This window comes from Microchirus variegatus (genome assembly GCF_963457635.1).
Source record: "Microchirus variegatus genome assembly, chromosome: 12".
NCBI lineage: Eukaryota > Metazoa > Chordata > Actinopteri > Pleuronectiformes > Soleidae > Microchirus > Microchirus variegatus.
In genome coordinates, this window is record NC_139813.1 from 2,865,883 (window position 1) to 2,893,042 (window position 27,160).

Sequence of the window (27,160 nt, forward strand, 5' to 3'; positions counted from 1 at the left end):
TCCATAGCTCTTCCCAGCCTGTTAGCCAAAGCCTTGGACAGAATTTTGTAATCAGTGCAAAGCAGAGACACAGGGCGCCAGTTTTTTATGTCCTGCAAGTTTCCCTTTTTGGGCAGGAGAGTGATCACTGCCCTTCGGCAGGACACTGGCAGAGAACCCATGACCATGCTTTCGTTAAAAACATCTAAAATATCTGGAGCAAGAACAGTCCAAAACGCCTTAAAAAACTCAACTGTTAGGTCGTCTTGCCCAGAGCCTTCCGTCCCTGCATTCCCTGCAGAGCGGCGTGAAGCTCATCCATCTGCAGCGGTGCCTCCAGCTGAGAGTTCATCGCTTCAGACACCTGGGGCACCTCACTGCAGAAAGTGTTGAACAGTTGCTTGTTCTCTTCAAGTTCAGAGGCGTAAAGGGAAGAATAAAATTGGACTGCTCTTCCCCGAATTTGGCCAGGTTCAGTCAGCTCCTGCCCTGTGTCTGAAAGCACTGAAAGGATCGCCTTCTTCTGTCCAAGCTTCTTCTCCAGGCCGAAGAAGAAGCTAGAAGGAGCATCCATCTCAGAGATGTTTTGGACCCGGGACCTGATTAATGCACTGTGTACTTTTGTGTCCAGCAGGTTGGCTAAAGCCATTTTTTTGGATTTGAGGACATCTATATGTCCTCGATTTCCTGTGGAATCACTCAATGATTCAAGTTCCACAATGTTTATCTCCAGATCTTTATGCTGTTGACATAGAAGTTTAATCTCTGTTTTCCCGCGGTCCCACCACTGTCTAAGACAATTAAAATCACTCTTTCTTTGTCTAAAAACTTCCCCAAAAAACGTAAAAGCATCTTTAAAACTTATCAAGAGCAGAGTTAAAATGCCAATATGCGCTTCTTGGTGAAGTCTTTTTTAAATAGGTGTGACATAAAATCAAAGAATGATCACTAAAACCAACTGGTAAAATCTTACACAAAAGAAATGATACCTTCTCTGTGATGGGAGCACGAGTACTGTCTGGAGTCTGTATGCGTCCTTCTCCACACATCCACCACTGGCTGTGAGTGTGAATGAGCTGCCTCAGAGCGTGTTGAGAAGCTGGATGCGGCTCTGCATGATTTCGATCTATAAACTCATTTTCAGTACAATTAAAATCCCCACCCAAGAATAAAAAATCCTCCTGGTAAATTTTATTCAGCTTATCTAAAAGTTTGTTAAATAAGAATTTTCTTTCTGCAACGTTGTTAGAAGCATAAATATTAATAAAATACACAGTAAAATGATCAAAAACAGCTTTGGCTAAAAGGAACCTCCCTTCTATAACATGTGGGAGAGAAGCTCCTGGAGAGCAGGAGGGCGACTCCTCCACTGGTGTTGGTGCCATGGCTTAAAATAATGTCACCTTCCCACTCTCTGTTCCAGTTTTACCTCCACGCTTTCATCACTGTGAGTTTCTTGTAAAAAGAGAACATCAGTTTGTTTAAAAAACGAGCGGTTTCAAAAATAAAGGCTCTTTTTTTGATGTCTCTGGCTCCGTTAACATTTAAACTCCCCACCCTTAAAAACGCCATAAAGAGTAAGAAGTTTAAAATGCCAAATAAAAACATCCCTTCATCTGCGCCAGAGACTTTATGCTGCTGTGACCCACGATCTCACCCACGGCCAGACCCACGTCCTCAGTACTGCACGCAAACCCGGCAACAATTTTGATGCCATGCTTGCGTGTCAGTCGTGACAGGTTGTCACTGCTGACAACCATGTCGGCGTCTGAGACGCCTGCAGCCACGAGGCTGCACACACAAACAAATCACGCACACTCACACACCGAAACCAACAATGAACCCCTATAAACACACCTTATACCATTAACTGTGATACCGTACAATATTACCAAGAAATATTCGAGCTAGAGAGAAAGGAATTTGACAGAAGTCAATCGCACTCTCGCCAGACACTCTGCACACACTCACTCACTCAGAGAGAGAGAGATAGAGAAAGAGAGAGAGAGTTTGCTTATCAACCGGCAACAGCGGGCAACATAGGACATATAAAAAATAAATAAATAAATCACGTGACCCCCTCTCATATATATATATATATTGTAATTTATTTTTTGATCAAACACAAAAACACAAAACATACATGACAACAGTTGTGGTTGGTAAGAGCAAAACACATATATCATACAGAATAACATAATTGAAGGTAAGGAAGGAAAGAAAACAAACATAGGCGTTACAGCACTGTACAAGGCCTTACATGGACAATTCTTAGAAAGTCCACAGTTACCAGATCACAAGCGATTAAGTGAATAGACAGCTATAGCAATGAAACAAAAACAGTGGCAAGGAAACAGCATTATACAGGAAAAAAGAGGAATAAGAGGGGTGCCATTCAACATTACAGTACCCCCTGCAAAAAAGTGCCCTCAGCTTCTTGAAGGACATATCGTTCCCCTTTAAAACAGAACTCAGGCGCTCCATTGGTAGGACTTTGCATATTTCTCCATATCACTGATTAACAATTGGAGGCCTAGGTTTAATCCACTGAAAAAGTACTCCTATCTAACCAAAGAAGCTTATATACTGTAGGAGTTTTTTGGGCTCAACAGAGATAGCCCCTATTCTGATAGACCCAACAGAAACAAACCAGGATTAATTTGTATACTCTTACCAATAATTTAGTTGATTTCCTGTGAGACAAAAATGAAATATCAAAGGGCAGCGCCAGATACAATGTATATAAGATCCAACGTCCTGCTTACACTTAACACAGAGGGAAGAGTAGTCAGGATAAAAAGCATTGAGAGATTGTGCTGTACGTTGCAATCTATGAAGGATCCTGTATTGACTCTCTGTTGCACAAAAAGGTTTTGCCTACGGATTCCACTGCATTGGACCATGCTTCCTCTCCAAACTCAGTTGCCAAGTCCTTATTCCATAGACCTTTAGTTTTGTCGATATTACATGCAATGAGGGACCCTAGTTCTCCATAGAAGTGGTAAATCATTTTCCTATTTCGGTGGCACAGTATTAAAATTGAGGCAACATCTGAGGTTATTGGCTGGTCTTCAAGGAGTCCTTGAATGATAATGAAATGTTGAGATGATACACCAAATTTGGCTCTGGGCTGTTCAAAAGATAACAATTTATCATACTCAAATAAATTGCCAACAATTCGAATACCATAATTTTACCAATGCTGAAATATGTTTGTACCCACATCTGATGGAAAAGCCCTATTCTGCATAATGGGGTGAACATGGAGGAACAGCTTTGCGTTGCGCTCTTGGCATTACCTCATTCCTCACGCATTACATTGTACATGTAGGTCATTTTCTCCAAACAACTAATTTCAAACATGATTCGTGGCTGCGACTCCAAACAAACTTCATGATTTATTCTACACTTTTACACTATCGCCACTTCAGGGAGAAGAGACGTGCCTCCTCATGAATGATCATTTTATCACTAGCCGGCGATCTTCTTGCAGATCCATCAGGTATTTCATTGATCTATCAACACAGCCTAGCCACACGTTTCATCTTTAATGTGAATACAGAGAGGCGTAGGCTTGTTATGAAGTTGTCATACAAACGGAGCTAATGTAAGAGTTGTGCGGGTGTGATGTCAGGAGAAGGCAGCGTGTTTGTGTTGCCAGTTCATGGCATGTGAATAAATGGATTGCTGTTGGGATGCGTGCATTTATAAGATCGTTTAGTCCCATTTGGTTTGGTTGCTTTCACACCAGCGGAACCGTACCAAAGTAGTAGTCCGAGACCTGCCTGAAGGGGTGGTCTCGGACTGGTTGATTTGGAGCGCACCAAAGAACCAAGATTACATTCACACCAACGCAAAAGAACCGAACCAATGGACCAAACAAGTTTGGTGCGCACCAAATGCTGTAGGTGTGAAAGCCATTGACCAGCACTCTCACCATGGGGGCGCTGTAGAGCAGCTTCACCCATTTCATAAATTCATGTCCCAATCAAAACCTCTGAAGAACCTCAAACAGGTAAGGAAATTCCACCCCGTCAAAAGCTTTGGCTGACTCTAGAGCTCCACATACAATTCATTAAATTCTTCTGACTAAAGTTTGCATACTGAATCACATTGAGAAGATGTCGAACATTTGAGTGTGAAAGCCTGTTCTTAATGAAACCTGTTTGATCAGGTTTAATCAGAGAGGGAAGATAAACCTCCAGCCTGCGGGAAAGAAGTTTTGATTGTACTTTACAATCAACCCTAATCAGACTAATCGGCCTGTAAGATGAGCAGCAATCTGAAGGTTTGCCTTTCTTTAGAATAAGTGAAATATTGGCCAAGTTAATTGTTGGTAAGGTGCCACACTCAAGACTCACTGTACATTCAGGTGAGTGGCTCGACTATCACCTGGGCCGTTTTCTTAAAAAATTCTGGGCAAGACCCATCGGGGCCCGGCACCTTCCCACCTGGTAGAGATTTAATTGTTTCATGGACCTCCTCCTTAGAAATTGGGCAGCTCAGAAGGTCCTTACCCTAATCTGATAGTGTCAGAAGATCTATGTGGTCTAAAAATTTGGCTTGATCCCCAGTGCTGTCAGGGCTTTCTCAAGAATGCAAATTTTGATAAAAGCATTTCATAATATTAACCATATGTTTATTGTCATAATGTATAGCTCCTCATCATCTTTTAATGATGGGATCACATTAGAATCAGCCCTGCTGACTGCACTTTGCCAGACTAGTCTGTGCCTAGCGTAGAAAATAACAGTTTCCACTTTTTGTGTAAGGAGGTTATAGAGTGAGCTGCGTCCAGCTTAAGCCAAGACAACTTAGAGAAGGAGTGTTTAAACTCCTTCTCCAGTTCTGAAATGTGAGATTCCAGCTTTGTGAGCACTTCTGTGTGTGTACAAAATAATAACTCCCCCTAAATAGGCCTTTGCAGACTCCCATAGTGTTGATGCTGAGACATCAGGTGTATCGTTGATGGAAAAAAAGAACTTCAGTTGTTCCTCTGATAGAGTTAAAAAGGTGAGCAAGGAGGGGTTAAGCTGCCAGCGGTGTGTAGCCGAATCGTAGTAGGGAGGAGTAAGTTCCAGGAATACAAATGAATGAGTGTCATGACTAATACTACATGTTTTAACCCTACATCCAGTGCCTGCCTCGAGGTGAAAAAATTGTCAATCATTGAGAATGAATTATGTGGGCAGGAGAAGAAGGTGAAATCTATTATTTTTGGATTCAATATTCTCCAGGTGTCAAATAGGTTCAAATCGCTGCATAGTGTTCTTGTGGCTATTGGCATTTTAAATGGGCGAACGGACTTTACAGGGTTCCAGCAGGCATTCAAATCTCCAGCCAAGATCATAAGAGGTGACGCGTTAGAAGATAAGAATAGAAAGAGGCCTCTCTGTCTGAAAGCCTGTTGCTCTTAAACACCGAAAATAAACAGAAACAGATACTGCTGTCACATTTGAAAAACATGACTGACCTCTGTCGGCAGCCTCGACAGATGAAGACTGACATGGACATTGGAGTCTACTCAGGAGTCTAACAAGGAGGGTTATGAGGCTCAGCACCTTTCTGCAATTGTTCCTATATTTCACATATGAGCACGTATCCCATTCCTGTTCATGTCTCTTCTAGTAGATAAAACAAATGATTTCTTGGAAGTCCTCCTGTCAAACATTCTGGAAAATGGCCCTCCACTTGTTCTTCTTGGTGACTTCAACATCCAGTCAGGGAAGTCATACGATTTACTTCTTTTACTTTCCTCTCTTTCTTTCACACTCACTCTTTCTCCACCTACTCACAAAGCTGGTAACCACCTTAACCTCACTTATTCATTCGATTGAAGTTTAAAGACTTTTAGAATTGAGATTAATAAACACCTTTTTTGTAACCAGATATGCTGTCTCGGCCATCATTACAAAATGAACCTAAGTGCCTCATATAATTGTTAAGAAGTTAAAAGATAAAAAGGTCCCAGGGTGGCGTTGTTTGGCGTAATAGTTAATTCTAAGTGCTGCCCAGAGCACACCCCACACTTCCTCTCTTCAGGTTCTAGGGGTCTCAGGCTCTGCACTGACCCTACTCTCATCCTATCTTCAAAACCGAACATACAGAATAACCTGGAGAGGATCTGTTTCTGAACCTTGTCCTCTCACTACTGGAGTCCCTCAGGGTTCTGTGCAAGGCCCTCTCCTCTTCTCTCTCTTTACACCAACTCTCTTGGGTTTTCTCTCCAACTCTCCATGGGTTTTACTATCACAGCTACACTGATGACACCCAACTCATCCTCTCTTTTCCCCAGTCTGAAACACACGTAGCAGAATGAACATCTCTCAATGGATGTCTAACCATCACTTAAAACTCAATCTTGACAAGACAGAGTTTCTTTTTCGTCCAGGAAAGGGTCCTCCCACCACAGACCTGACCATCACCCTCGACAACTTGGTGGTAGACCCCTCTCATACTGCAAGGAATCTGGGTGTGACACTGGATGACCATCTCTCTTCACCATCAACATTGTTGCAACCACTCGACCTTACAGATAAATGTTGCACCACATCAGGAGGATATGGCTGCTTCTAACCCAGAAGGTGGCGCAGGTTCTGGTCCAGGCTCTTGTCATCTCATGCTCTGACTACTGCAACTCCCTCCTGGCCGGTCTCGCTGCGTGTGCCATTCGACCTCTGCAGCTCCTCCAGAAAGCAGCAGCTCGACTGGTCTTCAACCTACCAAAGTTCTCTCACACGACACCGCTTCTCCCCTCCCTTCACTGGCTTCCTGTAGCTGCTTGCATCCACTTCAAGACTCAGTCCACTCCGCTCTGCATCAACAAACCGGCTTGCTGCCCCCTCACTGGGAGGATCCCAGTCCAACTCACAACTGTTCACTGTCCTGGCTCCCAAATAATGGAACGAGCTTGCCACATCTTCCGCCACCGACTAAAAACACATCACTTTCGAATCTATCCGGACTAAGACAACGACGGACAAAAACAATAACAAAAACTGCACTTACTTGTTCATTGCACTTATGACTTGCACCCTATAGTTTGGCATATTTGAATCATCAGGCATCAGGAAGCCAGAAAAGAAAGAAGAGAAAGGAAGAGGAGGATAAGCGTTAAAAGTAAAGACAGTCTCTATAAGAAGGTACAGAGGAAACTCTTTCAGAAGAATAAGTAAATGAACTCATGGCCAAGACCGCAGACCTCTCTCTATCGCCCGCCCGCACTCTCCAGGCACACTGGTTTAAATAAACAACAAACAAATGCTGAGTGCTGATCAAGAGTTTTGAAAGCAACAGCAGTATTTTGTATTTATATAAAGTGTGGGTGAACTTAAACTGTAAGCATATGCAGTGGTTCCTGTAGGCTTTGCGTGTCTGTGGTGGTGTCCATTTTGCTTGGGGCCCCCAAATTCCTTCAAACGGCCCTGGGGAAGTGTATGGAATGGAGGCTTTATTTGGCTCTGTTACAACTATGGTCGGATGTCTTTAAGAGGAGGTGGTTTCCTATTGCAAGTTACTTCTCTCACTGAAGGGAACACATACTGTGCTGCACTGTCCTAATTGTCCATAATTCTTTCTTTCACTCATTCACTCATTCATTTATTTATTTCTTATTTATTGTTAAATAAAAAATATATAACTTTTAAAGGGACGTACTTCTCCTTCTTGTTAGTCTGATTGATGTTTGAGTGGCATTCCTCGTCCTGCGAAGTGCTTCATAACATTTGGGTAAAAAATGGCATAAGATGATGCCATAGTTGGATACTAGAATGGCTGAAGCCTGCACAAGCGTGCCTTCTTCATTTCTGGTGATATAGACTGGAATAAAACACACCCATACAAACAAGTACATCAGCATGCTAAAAATTATATAGCCTGTTTCACTGAACTGCCGAGGAACCCTCCTGCCTTTGTAGGCCAAAAAGAAGCAGACAAGCACCAATAGACCTATGTAGCTCAGCATTATACCAAAACCAATGTATGTGTCCCCCTCTGTACACTGGATTTTGTTTTCCATGCTTTGCTCGCTAGGAGGTGTCTCATCAATATCAGGAGAATCAAAGATGAGCCAAAGAAGACAAATAACTCCCTGGACAGCAGTTGTCACAATAATAATAACAGGTGGCTTGTAAAGTTTGTTGAGTCGCCTGCTTATCTGTCCAAAGGGAAGGAAATCCTTTAAAGTACGAATGGCCTTGACCAGGATGCAGGAGACACACAAGGTAAAGCCCATGGCATACATGAGTTGGCGAGCCCGGCAGAGGTGGACACTAGGTTTTCCCATAAAGCATGGCACACTAGCAAAGCTCACTGCCAGACCAGACATCATCACACAGGACAATCTCACCTCAGCTTTTATCATTGGTGGTGAATCTTTGTAAACAAAAAAGAGAATGAAGGTAACCAGTAAAATTAAAACTCCAAAGACTGCAGCTGCAGTCACTGCAATGGAATAAGGATCGTTCCATTTCAGGTAGGTCTCCAGTCTTGGCTTACAGTGATCCCAACCCTTCAGTGAATGGGTTCCAGTGGGACATATTTTGCACTCATTGAGATCTGTTAAAAAAAGATCACAACATTAGATATTACATAAAAAAACACAAAACAAGAAAAAAAATCAGTAGGCAATTCATTCATACCTGAATCATCTGAGTAGGTCCCCTCCACACAGTATGTGCAGCTGTAACAGCAGGATACATTTAAAATCTTCTTTACCAAACCCTGTGGACAACTCTCTGAGCATCTCGACTGAGGGGCCTGATACAACAAGAACACATGACATCTATCATGACAAAACATCTATCTATCTATCTATCTATCTATCTATCTATCTATCTATCTATCTATCTATCTATCTATCTATCTATCTATCTATCTATCTATCTATCTATCTATCTATAGTGCTGTAAAAATGTCAGGCCACCACTCAATGTGTTGTTTTATCAATGCTATTATAACCATACAATAGAATTATTTCTCAATTACTTTATTGCAACACGCCCCCATTATTATAATTCAGGTTCATCCAAGACATGCTTGAGCATTAGCATACACATTTTGAATGTACGTAAAACTCATTCACTGTTAAACATTAAGCTCATTCAATGTATGAGTGGTGTATGCCATAAAGTAGAATGTTGTAGTTCTATTTGTGACATGGACCCAAAACCAGAAGTGTTGCAGTGCCAGTGCAGGTGATGCAGACCTGCTTACAGGAGAGGGATCAGGTGTCAGCCATCTCCTATCAACTCTGCTATATAAACCAGGCCATAACTCCACCAAGCTGCCAGATTGTAGATTCAACTACCCAGAACTTTAAGCTTTATTTTCTAAAAGCCTCTGGCTTAAGCAGAAATGTTGTACCTTTTTGCATATTTCCCTGAGTCAATGTTCTGTTCTGTGCATCTGGGTTTAAATTCAGTTTTTCTGCGTAAATAGAAGTGACATTCACCTTGTAATGAGTTGATGTACCATCAAAATGTAGCACATTGTTTGAATGGATTTTCATATAATGTTCAAGTTGTGAAATTGTTTTAATATGAGTTGTTTATCTGCTTCCAATACATGAAATGTTAGATAGCAAAATATCCGATACTCCACGCTGTCTTTGAATGTATCAGTATCATATGTGCACTGTGATTTGTTTAGACAGGTGTCAATCATTTTTTGTGATAGAGAGTTGACCTACCAGATAAAAGGGGCTGGGATTAAAAAGTTCAGGAACGGAAGTGACGGAGAAGGACAAAGAATGTGATAGCAATGCTATAGTTAACTCTACAAAAAAAAAGGATATTTACAGTGGTATGCAAAAGTTTGGGCACCCCTGTACATTTTCATGATTTTCCTTTATAAATCACTGGTTGTTTGGATAAGGAATGTCAGTTAAATATATCATATAGGAGACAAACTGTGATATTTGAGAAGTGAAATGAAGTTTACACGATTTACAGAAAGTGTGCAAGAATGAGAAGAAGAACAAAGGCATGTGCATAAATTTAGGCACAAGGTCGCTGTTGTTGATAGATCCAGCCCCGGTGCTGTCACTGATTCCTGGACATTGTTCTCCAGAATCTGCTGATATTGAGTGGAATCCATGCGACCCCAACTTTAACAAGATTCCCAGTCCCTGCAGTGTAATTCTATTTTAGTTTCATCAGTCCACAGCACCTTATTCCAAATGTGCTTTAGCATATCTCAAGCGACTTTGTGGCAGGTGCAGAGAAAAGGCTTTTTCTGCATTACTCTTCCATACAGCATCTCCTTGTGTAAAGTGCACTGAATAGTTGAACGATGCACAGTGACACCATCTGCAGCAAGATGATGTTGTAGGTCTTTGGAGCTGGTCTGTGGGTTGACTGTGATTGTTCTCACCATCCTTACCCTCTGCTTATCTGAGATTTTTCTTGGTCTGTCACTTCAGGCCTTAACTAGAACTGTGTCTGTGGTCTTAACATTCCTCACAATGTTCCTCACAGTTGAAACTGAGAGCTTAAATCTCTGAGATAGCTTTCTGTATCCTTCTCCTAAACCATGATGTTGAACAATCATTGTTTTCAGGTCATTTGAGAGTTGTTTTGAGGCTCCCATGTTGTCACTCTTCAGAGAAGATGCAAAGAGGAGAAACACTTACAATTGACCTTCTTAAATACCCTTTCTCATGATTGGATTCACCTGTGTATGGAGGTCAAGTCTCACTGAGGTTACCAAACCAATTTTGAGTTCCAATAATTAGTGCTAAAGGTATTGAAATCAATATAATTACAAGGGTGCCTAAAATTTTGTTTAAAGAATTATTTCTGTAAATCATATACACTTTATTTCACTGTCCAAACTTTTGCATACCAATGTAGTTAATTGTTTTTTGCTGGGGTGGTTTATGTTATATCCACAGATACACGGACACAGCTGTGTGCTCACGGTACTTTATTTCTAACACGCACTCATAACAACAACCCGGGCGTCTCAGCTCAATGATGTCACACTCATGCAACTCCACTAAAATACAGCTGTAAGTCATATGATACATTTACCCCCCTCCATTCGTAAGAACACATAAAAGAACAAACTTAACATTACATTGGCCTGAATGTGGCCAAGCGAGGCGTGTTCTGAGCCCATTCTTGAGAGTTTGTTTGAACATTTCTTTCTTTCTTTCTTTCTTTCTTTCTTTCTTTCTTTCTTTCTTTCTTTCTTTCTTTCTTTCTTTCTTTCTTTCTTTTTATTTAGATCCCCATTAGCTTTTGCAAAGCAGCTATTCTTCCTGGGTTCTATCATATTCAGTGTGACAAATACAATGTAGAATGATACAGACATGACATACATTACATGACATACATAACATAAAACCAAAAAAAAAACAAATACAAAACTAAACTAAACAAAAACAAAAAAGACAGCTAAATTGATATTTAGATAATATCATATTTTTAAAACTATATAGATATAATTGTGTAATATGATGAGGGAGTGTGTTCCACTGTTGCATTACCCTATATATAACTGTACGTTGAATCATAGTTGTCCAGTTTTTTACCAGCTGCTCCTTACAGCTCGATAAACTACCCTCTGGAAAGGGCGACCAGAACAAGAATGGCGGACAACTCGAGTGTCTTTAAGAGGTTTTATTCTAAACACAACTTAATACACTACTTAATAGGTTGTAAACCGGCAAATCATACAGGTTCTGATGATCATTTACAGATGATGACAAACAAATAAAGGATTTGCTACATACAAGAAGCACTTTGGTCATCAAAGCTTTGATGACAACTGCTTTGATGACAATAGTCCTTTGATTTTGCACTGTACGCGCTTGGCAACTGCTAGAAAGTTCTACAATAGTCTTGGATTTTGGTAAAGTGAAACAACCTCCGACTGCATGCCTTGTTGAATAATTATGTGCTGCTGAACTGAAAGACAAACTTCTATAAATAATAAAAGGTGATTTTGTCATTATGACATTCTTAATAAAACACATCAATAATGATACAAATCTAGTTTTAACATCCAACCAACCTAATGATTCATGCATTTTAATAACATTAGTTCTCCATCCACAAGAAAGAGCTACTCTTGCTGCTTTATTCTGGACCAACTGTAACTTCCTTATTACTCGATGAAGTAGTGGACCTGACTATAGAGCAGTAGTCTAAGTTAGACAAAACCAAAGCCTGTATCACTTGCCTAACCAGTTGGTGCGTTAAATATTTAGCACATCTTTTGATTATTTATATGGCATTTCCCATTTTAGTCACAACCTTTTTCATCCCATGATACTTTATTGTCAATGCTGACTCCTAGAAATGTTACTTCTTCTAGTTGCTTTATCATCATTGTATTTATTGTGAGATTGAGCTTTGGTTTTGAACTTAAAGAATGATTTGTTCCGATTTGTTTTAGACACATTCAAGATCAGTTTATTGTTATTGATCCAGTCCACCACCTTAGTCATCTCACTGGCTAAATTCACATTTAAATCATCAATTGTGGCTGCGGCTAAATATATAGTGGAGTCCTCTGCATACATTGAGATATGAGCTTTGCTTAATACAAGTGGAAGGTCATTAGTAAATATAGAATAAAGGAGTGGCCCCAGGCAACTGCCCTGAGGCACTCCATGCTTCACATTTATGATGTCAGAATAGCTTCCATCGAAGTACACCATTTGCTTTCTATAACTTAAATAACTGTTGATCCAGAACAAAGCAGACTGAGTGAAACCATAACATTTCAGTTTTTCAATTATTAATTCATGATTAAGAATGTCAAATGCTGCCGAAAAATCCAACAGGACCGCACCTATAATGTGTTTCAGTTCAGTTCAGTTCAATTTCCTGAAACCAATCATCAACCATTTGTTTTAAAGCCGTAGCAGTTGAATATTTACTTCTATATGCATGCTGATTGGTCATTCAATTGTTTTGAGCAAAGTTAGACTGAATCTGTTCATGTACAATTTTCTCCATTATTTTACTTAAAATCGGCAGTAGGCTAATGGGTCGTCCATGATTGCAGACAGTTGTTTTCCTTGAAACCTTGATTAATAATGTATGTGACCATACAGTTTACTGTCAAAATCATCAATTCCTGGAGATTTATCCTTACATGTCATTAACATCAGTTCAATTTTAGCAACACTAATTTGATTGAATTCAAAACTACACTCTTTGCCTTCCATAATCTTGGCTATTAACTGAAGAGATGAGTCTATATTATTGGACTGTAAGCTGACACTACTTTCCAATTGATCTATTTTTGTCATGAAGTAGCTGTTAAAATGATTTGCTATGTCTACTGGTTTTGTGAGAAAACCTCCCTTAGTACCGAGGTAAGATGGTATAGGCTTTAGGGCTGCAACAACGAATCGATGAAATCGATAAAAATCGATTACTAAAAGCGTTGGCAACGAATTTAATTATCGATTCGTTGAGTCGCGCGATTAATACGTCACTCCTAGGGGCGGAACTGTTTACAGATGCCGACTGTTTCATGCCGGTTCATGCACACCCACAGCGAGCCTTGTGTGCGCGTGAATAGTCGAGCGTATAAGCGGTGCGGGATAGTTTTAGGTTGAGCGACAACTTATATTTTAGACTTGAAACATGGCGGAGGCGGAGAAAACCGTTCGGCCGAAATCTTCTAAAATGTGGGAACACTTTACCATTCATGAACCTAAAAAGTGTGTTAGCTGCAATCTTTGCAAGAGCGAAATGGCGTGACACGGGAGAACCACGGTGATTAACCAGCACCTAAAAAGAAAACACGTCGGAGTCCTCCGTGACAAGGAAGGGAGTAAGGAAGTAAGGACATGTAACATTAGTCTCTCATGTTTCTCGTTTAGTGGGTTAATTTATTCATTATTCAGCTTTACAAACATGAACAGTTTATTAAACTTACGAAAGCATTAGTGTGCGTGTGTGCGCGCGCATGCATGTCTTTTTTTCTTCTATTTTTAAAGCACTTACAGCTGTAAGTTATTAAAAATGAGTTTACATACTACTATGATGTAATAATGTAATGAGTAAGTTTCTGTAGTAAGCAGGTGAGATTCAAGTGAGGTAGAACATTATGTCGTCAGACAGGGTCAATATCAACATATTAAATATACTTAAATTAGTATAAAAATACATGTGTACTTTAACCTGTGTGAGTATAGATTAATTAATTAATTAATTAATTAATTAATATTATAAAAAATGTGTCTCTTCTGTAAATGTATGTTTATCATACCTTGTATGTTTTTTTGAGTTATTCCAGTTAGTTTTGATTTTTTTTTATTATTTAATATTACTTTTTGATAGCTCAGAGACGTTGGAGTTGTTTTTACACTTTAGTCTGCACTGTGAATTTGAAATGTTCCGTTTTTGAATAAAGATATGGCAATTACAAATGTTTCTTTTTTTTATCCGATTCATCGATTAATCGAAAAAATAATCGACCGATTAATCGATTATTAAAATAATCGTTAGTTGCAGCCCTAATAGGCTTAGTGTTTCCTCTAAATAAGTAGTTCAAGGTTTTCCATAAGTGTTTGCTATCATGTTTGATTTTATTAATTCTATTTTCATGATACAATTTCTTTTTCTTCTTATTAGTTTTGGTTACAAAGTTTCTTAATTTGCAATATACTTGCCAGTCAGATTTGAGACCTGCTGAAATTGCTGACAATTTTTCTTGATCCCTTTCCTTCATATATCCTTTCAGTTCTTCCTCTAACCACAATTCTAACCGTAAACTTTCTTACTGGTGCATGATGGTTCACCACTGCCATGAGTATTCTGTTGAAAGTTAAAAGTGCTTCCTCTGGATCTCGTATTGAGAACACTTCTGACCATTCAGCATTCTTAATATCCTCCTTATATTTGTCTGGATTGAAATGATTGAAATATGTTTTATTTAATACCTTAACCCCAGTCTTGGGAACTTTTGTTTTCCTTACAATAGCTACAAGGTTATGGTCACTACAGCCTATAGGGACAGCTATGGAAGCAGAACAAACCTTAGGTACATTTACATATATGTGATCGATACAAGTAGCAACTCTGGTGCCATCACCCTTCAAGCTTATTCTGGTGGGTTTCTTTACAACCTGAGAGAAACTACAAGCAGCACATGTATCCATAAGTTTTGTTTTCATTGGACAAAAATGAGAATTCCAATCTACATTCATATCACCCAAAAAGTACACTTCATAATTAGTACCACTGACATGATCTAGCATATCACAAATTGTGTCTAAATAGCAGCTATTAGCATTAGGGGGCCTGTAACAGCATCTTAGTAATATTGGTTTAAGATGTGTCAGATGAATTTGTAACCAGAGTACTTCAGTATCAGATGTCATCAGGTCCTTCCTCACTAGAGCAGGTATATGACTTTGAATATAACAAGCAACTCCTCCACCATATGAATTCCTGTCTTTCCCAAAAATATTGTATCCATTTATCATCAGAGATGAATCCTCGAATGTACCGTCTAAATGAGTTTCTAACACTGCCAATATGTGTAAAGTATTTACCAACAGTACATCAGCAACTTCAGTCAATTTATTCCTGATACTGCATATGGTGAGGCAAGCTGTACAGTCCTTCACCACAGTCTCCACATCCCTGTCAATGTCCGTCCACCAAACCAAGCCCCTGCAGCGTTATTTGACTTTCACAATGCCCAGGTGACCTTCATGCACCCTGGCTAGGACACGTGCTCTCAAAGCACTTGGGACCACTGTACACAGCCCCCTTGCCACACAGACCTCGTTCCAGCAGGAGAGATTGTCGTTGATGCGGTGAATGGGCGCTAGTTCCTCTGAAAATTCCCTGGACCAGCCCTGTGCAGACACGTCTTGGAGCTCCTGCAGGGAAACTGCTCCTTGGAGGGGCATGTGCAGCATGAGGACAAGCTCCGGCTCTGAAGGGTCCTGTGCAATGTCTCCAGCAGACTCTACAGCTTGACCTTGGAGAGCAGATCTGCCACGTTGTCCTGACCAGGGGTGAACTGTGTGGTGAAATTGTATGCCTGCAACCTCTCAGACCAACGATGACCAAAGATGCAGTGGCTTGTGTCCTGTTCCTGTCATGGCCAGCAGGGCTGTAAGGGCCTGGTAGTCCGTCCGCAGTGTGAAGTGGCGTCCGTATAGGTACATATGCCACCGTTCACATGCCCAGACGCAGGCCAGCACCTCCCTATCACCCACAGAGTAATTCTGCACCTTGAAGCAAACACCACTGGGCGTTCACCCCCTTGCTGGAGTTGAGACAGAACAGCACCTGTGGTGTTGGAGACTTCACAGGTCACAAATATGGGGCTATGCAGGTCGAAGTGGGCAAGCACAGGCGGGGGAGTGAGCTGTGATTTGAGCTTGGAGACTGCTGCCTGCTCTGCATCCTGGGGCTCAAGTAGGCGCAGAATGGCATCGACATTTGAGTGGAGTGGGTTGAGGCCAGAGGCAGTTAGACGGAACCCCACAAACTTGATGACAGGCACTGCAAAAATGCACATCTCCCCATTCAATGTGGGTTGTGGCAAGAAAGCACATTAAGGACTCTAGAAAGGCAGTTGTGTGTTGCAACCGGGATGCCAGCAAAGATGGTGGCCATGATCTTCCGAAAATAGCTGGGGGCAGAGCTGAGGCCAAAGGGCATGCGGGTGTAGTGGAAGACACCCTTGTATGACACAAAGGCAGTGAGGTTACGGCTTCCTGGGTGTAGGGGAACCTGCAGGTAACCCTGGCGAAGGTCAAGCTTGGAGAAGACCGTGGAGCCATGGAACTGAGCAGACAGCTCCTTCATTGTAGGCAATGGGTATTTATCAGGGATCACTGCTCTGTTCACCTGTCTGTGGCGCAGGCTGCCTGACTTCTTCTGTGCCACCACTAGGTTGGAGATCCAGGGTGAAGCGCCAATCCGCTCAATAATGACAGCGTCCAGCAGCTTCTGCAGCTCAGCCGTGACATTGTCACGTTGGGTGAGAGGTTGGATGACAGGGGACACTGCTGGGTTAATGAACGGCTGATGATTGAAGGCAGTGAGGCAGCTCAGGCCAGCGAAGAGTGACTGCCGGTGTTGCTGCCAGGGTAGAGCTTAGATCTGGCCCAAAAAATCAAGCCCGACCCGACCCGAGCCCGACACATTAACTTTAATTACGAGCCCGAGCCCGATTTAAACCCGACATTTTTTTATATATGTGAGCCGTAAATATACACGGGCTTGGGCCTCTCAAAACAAAATTCCCCTATTCAATCCAGTCATTTCTTAGGTGTATTGGTGACATAAAGGCCTGGATGAGACTCAGACTACTGTGACGATTAATACGTGACACACACACAAACTAGCGACTAGTGACTTATAAAGCAGTTGTTTTGTGTATTGTATCATTAGGCTCAGCTAATTAAAAATATTTATTATTTCAGAACTTTCTGAATGACCAGAGCACAGACTCTGACACAGTCACTGAACTGAAATAAGGCGGACGGGTATTATATAATATTGAGCTTCTATGTCTTATTTATTATTCTGTACAGCACTTTGGTCCACTGTGGTTGTTTTAAAGTGCTTTACAAATAAAGTTTGATAAAGACAAATAGAAAGGGACAACAGCAGCTAAAGCAGTAATCAAATCTGTATCTGAGTATGGTGTTGTCTTACCGTGATATTGCCAGTTGAATGCCAGGTGAAACTTTCCACATAGAGTTGTATTTGTTCACTTAGGACATGGTATTTCCCAATTCTACGAAATATTCTGTGGCGTCCGTATTTTTCCCATATGATCAGATCATACCCAGTTACAAAATCATTATTGTCGTCAAAGTAGAAAGTTTGGCCTTCAAATTGAAATTTAACTTTCTTCAATTCTCTAAGAAGCTGGAAAGCAAATTTCAGAATTACAATTAAAAAAGCACAGCTTACTCAAATAGCTCAATGACTATTCATTGAAATTACATGGAAATACATTTTACAGTACAGTAAAAATGATAATAGGTCTTACCTCCCATGGAGCAAAGTCGATTTCTCCCGAGCACGGAGAGCTGTTGCACCTCAACAGCTTTTTGAGAGCATGTGCTGTGTCCCACACGGATACCCTATGTGGGAAAGCTTCACTTGTGTCAAGAGAGCTCACAAGATAGTCATCATTTTGATCTTGGGGACTGCTGAGATTGCATGCGCTACTAGACTTCATTTTCAGTACGTCAGGTGATGGACAATAGGATAGGGATTCATTTGAGAAACAGTCAGAGGAACAACCAAATCTCAGGTGCTTGTATTCCTCAATGAAGTGGTTGTATCCTCCAGGAGTTACTGTAAGATTCCTCAGGTAATTATCAAATGATTCACTCTTCTGTGCAATAAAGGTGAAGCCCAAGATGTCACCAACCCTGTTAATGCCATCCATTTGGGCAAGAGACCAGCTTCTGGACCAAGCATCACTGGCAATCCAAGTTCTTGACGTGTTGGTCCGGATCATCTCCTGAAATAGGATCTCCACCAACTCTTCTTTGAGGATTAGCACTACCACCTGGGCCTTTGAGGAACGGATCTGCTCAGCAACTTGCTTGACAAGTTGCTGGATTTGTGAATGATCAAGGTAATGAGGCAACACCCCTTGATATGCCAAGCACACAGAATTAGCCTCAGCATCCCTGACGAAGCTCTCAAATGCTGCTTTGCCATATTCATCATCACCATACACAATCCCAACCCAGTTCCATCTGTAGTGATGCATCATACTGGCCACTGCTTTGGTCTGATGAATATCACTGGGAATAGTTCGGAAAAAGGGTGGGAATCTCAGCTTATCACTCAGTTCTGGTGACGATGATGTGCTGCTTAGCTGAAAAGGTGTAAGATAAAACAGAGTTATACACATGTACACACCACACACACACAAAATGGGCTGTATTTTACACCTGGGCACAAAGTAGCGCACAGCGCAGTGCAAATTGTACAACCGGCACAGTCATCACGTTTACGCCGAACACACCCGCATTGAGTGTGTAGTAAGGGCACTTGCAGCACTTCAGCTCCTCCTCATCAGCCAATGCATGTTGATTGTTGGTGCAGTTCCTTTCCACTGACAACCAATGTGTTGTAAGTTCTTGAGGTCCTCCCAAACACTCAGGAGCTGTCCACACAAAAAGGTCTGACAAAGTTTTTGTACTGTACACTGTGCAGTACTGTGCAAAAGTTTGGTTGGTTTTTCTGTGTGATGCGACTTAAAGCTGGTCTTATTTATTAGCGAGCTGTCGATGAGTTTAATGTCTTGAATAAACCTGGTGTAATAGATGTTTTTTATTTAAATGAAATAGTAGGACAAACACAGGAATTACCAGTAACATTAATTAAGATTCCACTCCACTATTACAGAGCTGTGTTCTTGTTCAAGTGTAAGGGTAGCTAAATAATTGACACCTGTAGAGGATGTTTTTTTTTTCTTTCTGAAATTTTTTTAAAAAACAACAACAAATGAAACTGCATACATATTTTCTGGATGTGTTCCAGTAAAGGGAAATAGAAATAATTATCCTATAATGTCATTATAGCATTGCTAAAACAAGAAATCTAATGGTGGCCTAAGACTTCACAGTACTGTATATATACATATCAGTGTTTCATCCACATGGAAATTATGATGTTATAGTCCCACCTCTTGTGTGCATTCACTGTTGTGCACTCTCTTTCCCCTGTCTTTCTCCATTCTGTCTCTGTTTTTGTGATTGTATACATTGTAATGTATACTAAGCCTTATTTAAAAATAATAAATACAAATAAAAAATAATAATAAAAATAAAGTTTGCTCACAGTGAGCATGCTTTATGTGCATCTCTTAAGGAAACAGACCAAACAACAGTGTTGACATCTTATTGATTTTGTCACTACATTTAGTGTACATTTGACTTAACAGACACCTGGCCACTTTTTTTATTTTATTTTTTAAATGTGATGCTACTAGCAACAAATCTACTTTCTGGCATAACCCTAACTAATTTCTGAGAAGGAAATAGTCAGTTCTGCCGCATGAATCTCACTCATGCGGCAGAACTGGTCTGACTGTAGACACACAGAGAGAGAGAGGAACACTGTAACCACACAGTTGTGGATGTGTAGTGCAGCTGGCCGTGTGTGGAACAATCGCTAAAGTGTTAACCTCTTCTTCCCTGACCCTCTTTTTGGAGTCCCTGCTCGCAAATGACATGCCCAAACTAAATAGAGTAAATATCTGCAGTTACAGGCGCTATGTGGATTATCTTGGCATCAAAATAAAGATAACACTTGTGAGATTCCAGATTCCATTCAGAGTAAATGCACATAGAACACAGCATAAATGGAGGATTTTTTTCCCTCGCCTAAAAAAAATATTGCTTTTTAAAGCAAATATCACCTTTAACATATGCAGTAGGAGCTTAAAAACACACAGAGGTCATGTAACAACATGTGGACATGAGCTGTGCAAAGTGAAAGTGAGTGAAATTACAGAGGTTATAGTAAAGAGGTGTCTAGGCGTCTAGGGGGCAGCTGGGGGGGCCTTGTTTAAAAACTTTACTTGTAAAAACATCGCCACTATGTCCACAAGCTTTTCAAAGTACTGAAACAAACAATAAATTGACCAAAACCCAATTGTAAATATAATCTTAGGCCCCTGACTCACTTAGCTACGGCCCTGCATCGAACAAGCAGTGCGCTGTTCACAGTCTGGCTCACACACAGCGAGTCTGCTGCTATGACTCTGCATCCCGGCACAGAGAGGATCGACTGTGCTGCCCCCCGACCTTCTGAAGGTGAGATCAGTTTCCCAAGGTGAGGTTTAAACACACCAATTTAACTTAAAGTCACATTTATAAAGAATGTAATCTAAGGTTAAATTAATTAAATTAATTAAATGTGAAATCGCGGAAATGCCGTATAGAAACAGCATATTTACTTCTGGTCCGAATGACTTCAAAATAAAGGTATTAAGAACGGTAAACTATAATTCTAAAATAGATTTTAAATAAAACATATTTCATTCCAGTGTTTCATCCGCCCATGATGAATAAAAAAGATCAAAGTATCTTTACTCTACTACTGTGTGGAGAAATAAATAAAAAAAAAGTCCATATTTGCCAAGTGCCATATTTTGCCATATTTGAGCTACAGTAAAAACAGTTTGTCTCAATAATTTATGACTATGGATGGTATGTATGTCTTCTACACATCTAGGACTACACACACACACACGCATTTTTACTGTACCAATCTGGAGAAAATCAACAATAAAAATCCATGTTTGTTCATCCGTGTAATTTTTTGCCATATTTGAGTTACTGTAAAAACATTTTGCTCAATAATTCCTGGCTATGGGTGTATCGTTGTCATTATGCTTCAAGAAAGGTGCAATGTGGACATCACACAAATGTTAAAAAAAACAAAAAACGGAAAAAAAACACACACAAAACCTACACAATCCTCATTTTTTAAAAAACTTTTCACACAAAATGCAATTCCAGTCCACATTCTTCTTATTTTGCAGCTCTGCTGAAATTAATCTTAGATTAATCTAGATTAAAATGGCTAGGTTTCACGGTATATGACGGTATTTTTTTTCATGCATAATCAAATGTTCACAGTATTTTGTACTGGTTTAGAACATAATTACTGCAGTAGATTAACTTTGGATGGTCTATTTTACTGTCATGAATACTGTAGAATAACTCCACACTAGTACAGGTTCACAGGGCCGCAGAAAATGTGTTTAGTGTTTTGAAGATAAAAATAATTATTTTGCCCTTTCACAGATTCAGTGTGACAGCTGTTGCAGGTGGTTCCACATACAGTGCCTACGAGTGGACACAGCAGAGCTGCAAAATAAGAAGAATGTGGACTGGAATTGCATTTTGTGTGAAAAGTAAAAAAAAAATTGTGTAGTGACAATGCTACACCCATAGCCAGGAATTATTGAACAAAATATTTTTAGAGTAGCTCAAATATGGCCAAAAATGACACTTGGACGAACAAACTAACAAAACTAATTTTTAAAGTAGATTTGATATTTAGTGTGTATGTAGTCTTAGATGTGTAGAAGACATAAATACCATCCATAGTCATGAATTATTAAGCAAAATAATTTTACAGTAGCTCAAATATGGCCGATTATGCCACTTGGCAAATATGGACTTTTTTTTTTTAATTTCTCCACACAGTAGTAGAATAAAGATACTTTGATGTATGTTCATCATGGGCGGACGAAACACTGGAATGGACCATGTTTTATTTTAAAGCTATGTTAGAATTATAGTTTACCGTTCTTAATACGTTTATTTTTAAGTCAATCGGGCCGGAAGTAAATATGCTGTTTCTATACGCCGTTTCCAGGTTAGGCTGGTTTAGAGGGGTTAAGGACACTTTAGTTGGTTAAGCTGGTCACAATGGTCCAGCTAAGGCTGGTCAGGCTAAGACATACAGTATATATGTATATATGCATATATATCAGGATGTATTATTTATACATATCATGACAATTATGAGCCATGCTTGCCCAGTCCAGCCTGGTCAGTCGAAGAGGCTGGCCATCCAACCAGCTTGCCCAGCCTACCACCCATACCAGCTGACACACCAGCCTGGCCAGCTTGTTCAGATTGGTAAACCAACTAAACCAGCCTAAGACCAGCTAAGACCAGCTAAAACCAGCTAAAACCATCAACCATCCTAAGCTGGTCTAAGCTGTTTTTAGCAGGGGGGCGTTACGTCACAACACACAACACAACTGTAGCTCGATGGATCATATTGATTTAATTAGCTAAGCAGTAGACCTGCTATAAAACCACTGACTGTCACCTATCACTGCAGTGAGTTAAACCAGGTGACATCCTTTACTTTTCTAACTGGGAAAATAACAAATACAATAGCATTAAGTAGTCTAAACATAACCGTTGTGTGTAATAAATATCTTCTGATTTTATATGTGTTATACATATTAACTACATGGCCCTACAGTGTAGTGATACAAGGATAACCAGAGCTTCTCACAAAGAAAAGGAGAGCAAAAAGTGTGGATATTGAAAGGGTTTTTAGTAAGAAAAGTGCACAGCAGAAAGAGAAGGAGGGAAATGAAGGAGAAGGTAGTGAACTGGAGAGACCAGGAGGCTCAAAGCAGAAGAAGACCACAGAAGGAGATGAAGAAATAAGTGAAGGAGAAGAGGATGTGAGGGACAGTGTTGTTTTCGTCAACAATGACGATGACAAAATCATTTAGTTGACGCCACTTTTTTTCATGACGATAAGGAGGCGGTGACGAGATAAACACGGCTCTTTTATGACTAAAACATGACGAGATTTGTGTGAGTTTTCGTTGACGAGACAAGAATGGACTTATTGTGCGTGTCAATTAAACCTATGAAGTATCTGCTGCTGCATTCTATCCTTGTTTGGTCACGCCCACCACAAATCACAGTATTGTGGGTCCTAAAACCATAAACTTTGTATTTGAATTACTTTCGTTTGATCGCTGTGGATCGATTCCTAGTTTGGGTGTGGTGATCTCACATTTCAGAGCTTTTGTTGTTTTTTCGGCCAATCAGCTGCTCCGTGCGGAGAAAGCACATGACTACTTAATATGCACGTACCCAGCTGCTGCTGCTTCTCTGTGTGTGTGTGTGTGTGTTCACCGTTGAATGAAGATGGACAAGGAAACCTGCAGAAGGACTGAACTGTGGCTGTATTTCTTAACAAAGACAGAGGCAGACATAGGTCTCACTTCTGCTATGTGAGTGGACTCGCTAGCATTTTAAGCTAGCGATATATATACTTTTTTCTTTTTTTTACTAAAACTAGACTAAAACCTTTTTCACTTTTCTTCGACTAAAACTAGACTAAAACCTTTTTCCCTTTTCTTCGACTAAAGCTAGACTAAAATCCTTTTGAGTAAAACTATCACATGTAGAAGTGACTAAAATGTGACTAGCACTAATAAGCATTTTAGTTCAAAAGACTAAGACAAAACCTAAGATGGTTGTCAAAAACAACACTGGTGAGGGATGAAGAGGAGGAGGCTGCTGCAGATTAAGAAAGTGAGACAGAGGCAGGGAGTGACAGGGAGGAAGAGGGTCCTCAGCCTTTTAAGTTTTTTTAAATTATTTTTGATTATTAAACCAGATTAAACCAGCCCGACCCACCAACCTGCTCACACACCTTCACCTCATATATGAGCAAAGCTGACACCTCAGTAGAGAATCATCCACTTCTCCAGTTTTCACCATTGAAAAAGCAATGCATCAGATAGAGGCGCACTTGGCTTTTAACCCTGGCTTTAACAGTCTTTTTTACGATTGTTTACACACTTAAAATAAAAATTTCCACACAATTTGCAAAATTCTACCCAAAAAAGCAAAACACCTCCACAGATTTTCTTCACCCTTTTTGCAAAAGCATTACACACAGTGATTTGTAAAATTCTACACACATTTTCATACCTTAGACACAGATAAGGATTGTAAGGTTGCTTCCTTGTCATTACAAAGCCCCCGGAAAATCTTCATTTCCAACTTCCGACTGCTCATTCTGACTTAATTAAAATGATTAAGAAAATTACATTTAAGATTTAATTTTCAAAACATCCTCCAGCAAAAAGGTAACGAAATCCAATTAGAAATGTCAAATTTGAAAATTAAAATGCATTAACATGCTTTTTTGTTTTCATATATATATATATACATATATACATAAAACATATAGTATATATTGTATAGATACCTATTTATTTATAGTATTGAAAGAATGTATAAGATTGTGGGTATGGATGTGTTGAGAGAGAGAGAAGCGGAGCGCAGCAGAGACGGCGGCAGAAACAGCTGTGTTCATTTGTTTTCGTTATCACCGACAATGAACAGACTATTTACACAAACAACACTGTATCTCTGTCATTCCAGAACGAACTGTGAGTGGGAAGCTCACATGCAACAGACACGGCTGTATTTAATGCACATTTATTTCAGCATAACACTAGGGCTCATGTTTGTCAGAGCACAACATACAGACACAATCTTATCAAGGAATGTCATGTCTCCATCCTTGCATGGCAACACCATGTGAATCTGTACTTTATCTGACAAAATAATGTACTTGTTGTGGACGGTTCCGATCACCCTTTCTTAATTTTGCTCTCCACATCTCTTGCATTCAGCTGACAGCGTCCTTTTGTGAACACAGGGATCTTTAAGTCGGCACACATAGGTCCCACACTGTCCTGTTTGTCAACACCAAATCCCCAGGTAACAGTTTGTCCAGAATCTCACAGTTATCAGTTACACACTCTCATATAACCTGTAGAAGGTTATGTTTGGTCGTCTTACAGCGGCGAGCCAAGCGAGCCGACGACTCGGATACTTGGTCTCCGTGGTTGTGCCTCCACACTGGAAAGCGGTGAAAAGTTAATCTCTCCCATTGCGATTGTGTGTTGCGCTGTTACACCCCACAACACAACAATGGTTTAACATGGTTGAGATGGTAATTAACGCCAAATTAAGAAAACTAAGACACGCGACTGAGGAGAGTACGTGCGCACTGGTCCAAGTAGTAGTAGTGAAGTACAGGAAGTAAAGGAAGCCTCCACAACATGGCGGCCACCCCAAGTAATGACGTCACATGCCCGAGCCCTATAGATTATTAATTTTATATATTTTTATATGCAGCTACATTTTGAAAATGAAAAAGCATTTCTGTTAATGCATTTTAATTTTCAAATTTGACATTTCAAATTGGATTTTGTTACCTTTTTTGAAAATGTTGAAAATTAAATCTTAAATGTCATTTTCTTTATCATTTTAATTAAGTCACAGAATGAGCAGTCTTGAAGTTGGAAATGAAAATGCATTTTGAAATATTGATTATTCATTTTATTTTTGAGTCACAAAATGCAGCTATATTTTGAAAATGAAAAAGCATTTCTGTTCATGCATTTTAATTTGGATAATGGCACACATTTGCTTCCATACAAATTGAGTGTGGTGTTTGGATAATTGTGATTATATTTTGTAAAAAAGAACCCAGTTTTCAAAATTGCGTGTAAACAATTGAAAAAAGACTGTAAAGGGAATGACAAGCAGAACTCTTCAGAAGAAAACTGAAGTCTTTGGTCATATGTTTTGGAACATACCAGTGAATAATACAGATACGAAATGCAACCATTTTCCACCTTGTGCCTCGCTTTGTGCCAAGAGTTTCACACAGCCCACACACTATAGATCATTTAAATAGGAGACACACACACTTTTATATACAGTACATACAAAATGTGACTACAGTACATGACCTAGCGCTTGTGACTTACTAGAGGAACCATGTAGATACTGAGCAGTCTGGCCACAGCAACGGTTGTCTCAGAGAATCGTGCTCCTAAAATAATCTTGACTCTGGGCCTGAAGTTAGTGTAGTTGCACATTCCATTTATGGATTCGTTGACTGCAAGCATCTGCCCTACAGTGTGCAATGCTTTGCTTGCATGTGAGCATGTGTCACACATCAAATATCCAAGCTTCACTCCTGGGAGGAAACCGTCTGCATTTATCTGCTCGATTTCATGAATTATAGCCAAGGATGCAATGAATGATCGTTGATCAAAACTGAAAAAAGGAGGTGTGAAAAACCAAATAAACATTATAGTGCATGGAAAAAGATATATTATCTTTGAATCGTCAGCAAAAGGAAAAAACATACAACAGCACACACCCTGATCTAAATACCTAGAAAATAACAGTTTAAGAGACAAAAATGTATGAATGTTTGAGGAAATTAAGTCATTGAAACAACACAGTCTTTAAAAAAGTAAAATAATAATGGTAAATCTTAGTTAATGAGATTACCTTCCTGTAATGGTGTGATCTGAGCCTCTCTTACCTCTATATGATAACTTCAATGGACCAAATAAAATAATATGATATAACAATGAAATAATCTTCCTGGTGTAAACTGTATTAAAACAATGAAATGTGGTAAATTCATACTGACTCTGAGCAGTGGAAGCTGTCCGGTCTAATCCGCTCCTGAATTGCCTTCACTTTACGATGGCATGGCAACATTATCCCTATAATCACGTCCCCTGGAGCCTCGGCCCCACAGGCGGACTGAGCAATGTCACATCCATCCTCATAAGCCAGGACAATGCTGAGAATCATCAGGGCCACAAACTGGCTGCACAGCAGACCACACACCTGCAT

The 27,160-nt window shown here is 40.1% G+C and overlaps 1 protein-coding gene across 1 annotated transcript; it reads right to left on the reverse strand.

Annotated features, from left to right (window-relative positions):
* Positions 1–235: 235 nt before the first annotated feature.
* On the reverse strand, positions 236–27,160 carry olfcb1 (olfactory receptor C family, b1; the record flags this gene model as incomplete). The annotated part of the gene is made up of 9 exons (XM_083899085.1): positions 236–666; positions 1,637–1,770; positions 6,703–6,898; positions 7,636–8,535; positions 8,619–8,736; positions 17,622–17,837; positions 17,962–18,804; positions 26,275–26,566; positions 26,952–27,160. The coding sequence occupies 9 exons, from the start codon at positions 27,158–27,160 to the stop codon at positions 236–238; spliced, it is 3,339 nt and encodes a 1,112-aa protein (XP_083755211.1).